At 34.7% G+C, this 6,459-nt stretch overlaps 1 protein-coding gene across 1 annotated transcript; it reads right to left on the reverse strand.

Moving 5' to 3' along the window:
- Nucleotides 1-3,601: 3,601 nt before the first annotated feature.
- On the reverse strand, nt 3,602-5,056 carry LOC118349487 (phosphoinositide phospholipase C 2-like). The gene is made up of 4 exons (XM_035694240.1): nt 5,051-5,056; nt 4,379-4,531; nt 4,181-4,261; nt 3,602-3,901 (listed from the first exon to the last, which is right to left on the reverse strand). The coding sequence occupies exons 1-4, from the start codon at nt 5,054-5,056 to the stop codon at nt 3,617-3,619; spliced, it is 525 nt and encodes a 174-aa protein (XP_035550133.1). The 3' UTR covers nt 3,602-3,616.
- Between the last annotated feature and the right edge of the window lie 1,403 nt (nt 5,057-6,459).

Consider the following 6,459-nt stretch of genomic DNA (forward strand, 5'->3'; position numbering starts at 1 on the left):
TTTAGTCTGTTATGCTATTACTACCAGGTATGTATATATTTTCTGTTATTCTGAGTGAGCTAGTATAATAATTTGTATCACTGGATGATTTTTAACATGAGTTTTCCATTTTGTAGGTGCTGCTGTTGCTCTTCTTTATGCACCAAAAGATTTGTTTCTAAGCTGCCACACGTCAAATGGTACAATTATGTGATGGTTGAGTGGCACTATATTTAGTATAAGGTGGAATTTTGGTATATTATAATCTTTTATATGCACTGTCTTGGTCTGAATATATATTATGTTCGTTTGGTCTCCTAGTGCTGTTGATAGAACTTTTATGTTGTATTTTATAGTAGTAGTTGTAGCACTAATTCTGGAATTTTATAATTCCAGAACTTATCAAAAAAATAATAATTCTGGAATGGTGAAAGGGTTTCGAAGATCTGGACTTTGAGGGTTGCCTTTGGGAATCTCATCATACAAAGGTAAGACGGTGAAATGTTTTGTAAAACACTTTGTTTTGCTTCTCGTTCTCTTATTAGTAATTTTTTCTATTTGAGATGTGTAGCATGGTATTGACGTTGTAATTGAACATAGATCATATATATGGTTTTCAACCGTACTAACATAACTGTTTTATTTTTCTTTATTTTTTTATTATGTTCACTTTATTATTAGGACATTGAGTTACTAGGCATAACAATTCTCCATCTGTTCTCAAGGTTTGTTCATAACACACTGATCTATTGATCTCAGTTTTTGAAATGTCAAACAAAGTTGTGTTTTCCATAAAACAAGAAGATCATGCAGGAACATTCGACTGGGAAAGATCAGTTTCTGACACATCTGAGAAAGAAAGACTCAGGATTTGCAGAGGAAGAGAGAGAGCAATCCAAGCAGCCAAAACATTGAAGCCTAAAAGTCCTTGTGCATTTCTTGCGGCCCCATAATATACGAAAATGTTTTATGGTGAGCCTCCACATGATGCAATGCAAGTTAATGTTCAAATACTTTCTTGAATATGCTCTGATGAGTTGCAGTTCTTCTTTGCCGTCACTGCACCTCCTAAATTTGCTGCAAAATATTTTTCTCTGAACCAAAGTGTAGAACTTCAGGCTTCTGATAATGGAAGACAATGGCATGCCATGTGCTGTTACCATAACAAGAGCTGTTCGTCAATGAAGATAACAAAGGGATGGAGTGCATTTGTCAGGGCAACAATTTGAAAGAAGGTGATGCCTTTGTCTTTGAGCTCATCAAGAGGATGCCTACTGTGCTTGAGCTCATAAAGTTTTAAAGTAGATGAAAAAGTTGACTTTTCCAACTTCCTTTAGATGATGAACTAGGGTCGATTTCTTCAAATCTCATGATTTATGATAAGAAAAACTTGGCCTATCTCTTCTATTGTGGCTTCTTAATTGCGGAAGATAAAACAAACATTGGAATGGAAGTCTTTCTGATACCTTTGGAAAGCTATCAACGCCAATATCTTTTTTTTTTTTTTTTTTGAAATCAACGCCAATATCTTCCGAGGGATTGAAATATTTAGTAAATATTTAGCATTTCTCTTGTATACTCCTATGTACTAGTAGCTTCCCTTTGTGATTTCTAATAAAATTTCAATTACTTGTAAAAAAAGGTTTTTCATTTTAGTGATAAAGGAAAAACATTCTTGGAATATGCTTTGGGGGAAGACGATGGGTCGAAATGTTTAAACAAACATGGAGAACTGAAAAGCTACTATTCTAAAGAAGTGGAGTTGGGAGAGTTGCTAAAAGTCTATTAAAGCGAAATTGATGGACTTGGAACAAGAACTTTGTTTTCAATTTTCTAAGGTGGAGATTGCTAGGTGTGCTGAACCTAGGCCGGGCCGTGGAACCAATTCCGTATATGGAAGTAATACCTGAGAATATATAAATAATTAATTATATTTGGCGATCACCGACCTGATTCAACAATCTTTTTCATTCCTATCTAAAGAAAAAGACTTCACTTTTATAAGTTGATTAATGCCAACAAAATCACAATTAATAGATCTCCGAAAAGGACTAGGATTCGTTCCAAACTCGCATCCATCGAGGCTAGCTCTAAAGTTTGTTTTCAGCAAACTTTTGAACTAATCTCATTTAATTATTATAATTTTTTTAAATTTTTATACAAAAATAATAATAAAAAAAAATATTCTAACAATATTTTATTTAATTTTTTAATTTTAATCTTAACTCATCTTATCTCATCTACAAAAATAAACAACGACAAATTTATCTTGTTTTGTTTTTGCCACAGTACTTGCAAAGCTAGCTTTTAATATTTGTTTGTTTTTAAATCAAGTTGCTTTTTATATTGTTTTAAATAAAATTTTCAACTTTTAATTTATTGTTTGATATATTAATTAGTCCTTTTATGTGTATGATCATTAAGTATATCACATTAACATTAATGTCAATTGTACGTGAAAGCGAAAAATATATATACTAGACACAATTTTCCAAATTGCATGATGTCCAACTCTTACATTTTAATTTGAATCAAATCTGTTGTATCGATATTTTAATTTTATAATATTTTAATTTAATTTTCTCTCTTTTTTAAAAATTTAATAAAACATCTTAATTCAAACTATTTTACTACTATTTATAAATCATTTTATTACTTTTCACAAAATTCTCATATCATCTCATCTTATTATCTAGACATGTGGTTATGCAACAACAGACTGCAAAGGTTTGAGAACACGTTAAGAAGTCCAGCAAGCAATAAGCCAAGGTCATCAAAGCATACTGTTTGAATCTGTGCCTTCGCAGAAACTTCACCAAGGCTATCTCCTATTGCAAAGCTTCGATGAACAGCTGTATTTGTGGCTAAAAAAGGCTTATTTGTTTGGTAATGATAGCAACAGATGTCAAGAAGTATTGATCAGGAAATGCAGTAATCAACAACTCCACCCCAATGCTCAAAGTGAAGATAACAGACGTTGAGATAGCCGTGTAGATGCACCTACTTATCCGCCCAAGTCCATCCTTCAAGACCCAGTTAAGTGCACAGCGGCAGACAGAAGTGAACGAGAGTATCCAATATATATATGGAAAGATTTCCATGGAAGAAGAAAGTGGTGGGAATTGGGGGACTCGAGAAAATAAGAGTTAAAAAAAAAACAATAAATATAATATTAAGATCTAAAATATATTAAATTAGAAAGAACCTAATTATAAAAAAAAAACAATATATATATATATATGTATATATACACATGGAAATCTATAACTCACGAAAATACATTGCAGTTTCGCACACCATAACCCTGAATAGAAAGGAAGGCTTTACATGTAGAGATATGCTGTGCATCAGTCGGAAGCCGCAGCACACCTTACGGGTATATATATATATTTTTTTTTCACTCATTGCGTTGAGTCTGCGCCGGCTTCCAGCTGATACGAATATTTTTTCTTACATGTATAAATACCACAAAACAGGCGTCAAGTATATATAACAAGTACAACCATATACATCTTCTCAATAAAACTAAAAAAGGAAGAGAACAGTTATAAGTTGTACATTATTTTACCCTTCTTTCAACCCGCCCATAGATCGGGACCACCAATGCATCACACAAATTCAAAGCGCATAAGAAGCTTTATAGATTTGTATTTCTCTCCCTCAAGGCTATGAAGTGGAACTGTTCGAATCCCACTCTCAGTTCGGACACGGGTAGACATGTTTGGCCTCCGAAATCATCCTTTTCAGACATGTCATACTCGTGAACTTCAATTCTAAGCAAAGTCAGTTCTGGGACAGACAGTGGAAACTCAAATTTTTCATTCCAATCAGGCACCCAATTATCCTCTAATGTCTTTGTTTTCTTCATTATAGTATCAGCAGACACCCCAGCAATTCGAACCCCCATACATATTGATCGTTTCTCAAATAAGGAAGAATTTCAAAAAGATCACGAGTTGCTGAAGGGCACCCGGGAGAAAAGGGGAATGGGTGGGTGTAGCAAAAAGGTCAACCAATATTACATAGCTATACTAGTTAATAAAAGGCAAGACACCCACCGTTAAGGCAAAACTAAATTAACTCAAGATATTTATCAGAATCATAGCAGATAAGAAAGGCAGTTACACCACAAGCCGAACTAGAATAGAATGCAGCTGTATGAATGAGGACATTTTTGTAGATTCAATCATCTTACCCTCACATAGAAATCTGGTGGGGAAAACGCATTGAAGTGCGTGTGAGTGAAATCATGATACCATCCTTCCCCCATATAGACAGTCACCTGTTGAATAACAAGAGAATTATAACTCTTGGCCAAGATGTGAACATAATACATATATACTATAGAAAGCACTTCCCCAAAAGGATCAAGGAAACTAAATTAAGACAGAAGCCTAACCTTCAGAGTTTTTTTCACCGGCAATATAACATTAGGATCAAAGACCTCATTATGTGGACCAGTATTCAACAGGAAATCTGGTTTTTTAATATAACCACACCCACCATTTGCTTTGAACATTCCATGCATCAACCACAGTGATCTTCCATGCCCCTGTCATAAGGAAATTAGCATATGTAGAACTCTTTGAGAGAACATCTTTCACAGGCAGGGATCAATAGTAGGACCAAGCTTAATTCACCGCTCAGAGTCTCACACATACACTCACCGTAGTACCCAGTCACAAATCCAATCCTTCCTTCCTATCAGGAAATAAAATGCACACTCATAGACATACATGTGCGGATTTCTTATCTAATAGCTCCATTTAAAAGGCAAACACTGCTAACAATTTTCATATACAAATACCAAATTAATTAATTATTACTCATAACTTCAGAACATAAGGTGTACCAGTAATACGGTAGAATGTTTTTTATTTTATTTTATTTGAATTTTGTTTGTAACACGCTAGAATGTTAGAAGCTAAATATCACACCTTCATCCAATGATACTCCCCATCCCGGGAAAAAAAAGGAAAAAGAAAATTCAATTTGATTTAACAATAAAGGGAGTAGGTACAGGCTTACAGCAAGGTATTCCCAACTGACAAAAGATAAAGAACAAACAAACCTGCATATTAAACGCAACCGTTTGAGCTCCATGCGACCACCCAATCAGTGGGTTGTAATTTGATGAGTCAATGCGTATACCCTTTGGATAAACCCTCAGAATATTTCGCTGGGTAAACCTACAGGAAGCCGAACATGGGAAGACTTGATTGTTTAACAATCAAGATAGAAATTTATATTATTATTTTTTTCTAAGCATATAGAAATTTATATCATTGCATATGAAAGCTTGTTGATATGTTACTGTAAATAACCTATATGATAGTTGCAGGAGACAGAAAACACTACATTACATGATGGCTACGGCAGGGCAAAAAAATAAGAGCCCCCATTGAGTATCAATCCTTAGACCTCCTATCTCAGGCAATAATTTCATTCAACCAGATAATTGCCATCCCACCAAAAGATGCCCTTCCTAACCATGACTATCAGCACTTTAAACTATGTTATAAAAAATATATAAATATATATATATATATATTCTTGCCACCAAATTGACTCAACTTATTGAAGGATCTTTAATATTTGGTTCTTCATCTCGGCTCATTTATCACATCTACTGCATCAAGCATTGCCAAGGAACAAAGAGAGCTGTATCAAGGGACACAGAGAATTGGTCTGGCTTAAAAATACCAGAAAACCAAACCAATACTGCTCATTGACATAGCTCATCTGCTGCAGAATTGGAATTTCTTCTTATGCTAAACATATAAAAATACACAGAAGTACCCATAATCCACCAAACGTATTAAACTGTAGTCTCAATACTCCCATTAGCCAACAACTCCTTTTTGAGAATGGGCTCCATTACAAGTGCCGCATCGCCTTCCACTAGAACATTACTCCCACACCCATGTTACGCTAGTTCTAGAGCCTATCTCCCAGCTAAGGCCTCTGCTAAGAATCGATTATTCTAGTCCAAGTACGCAGTGTTTTAGCTTGATGATCTCTAGCAATGACACCAAGCAACCGTGTCCTTATGTCATTGATATCTCAATACTTGATGCAATTTGCATGCAGAGGGATCCAACAATGCAAATTGGGTGGCTTTGTCATCTTATTATTCCTTGGTATTGCTGTGTATGAAGCATGGGGTCTTTTTGGTTTTGGCACTATCTGACATAGAAATTGCACACTCTCTAAAGTTTGTATCCCCTAAATGGAAAGAAATACAAAATCAATGTCCAGGAGTAAAAGAATATGCAATCAAAATGACCATCTCATTCCAGGTTCATATCTTTTACAAACCGACATGATCTACCAACCTGATCGCACTTCACAATTAGAAGCTGTCTAGTACAGAAGCACATCCACATCTATCAACCTGATACTAATATAAAATCAAACCCACATCTGTTAAAATGAACTCACAAATATTTTTAACAACCCATGAAACAAATGTAAAGTCCA

Source organism: Juglans regia, chromosome 9, assembly GCF_001411555.2.
Source record: "Juglans regia cultivar Chandler chromosome 9, Walnut 2.0, whole genome shotgun sequence".
NCBI lineage: Eukaryota > Viridiplantae > Streptophyta > Magnoliopsida > Fagales > Juglandaceae > Juglans > Juglans regia.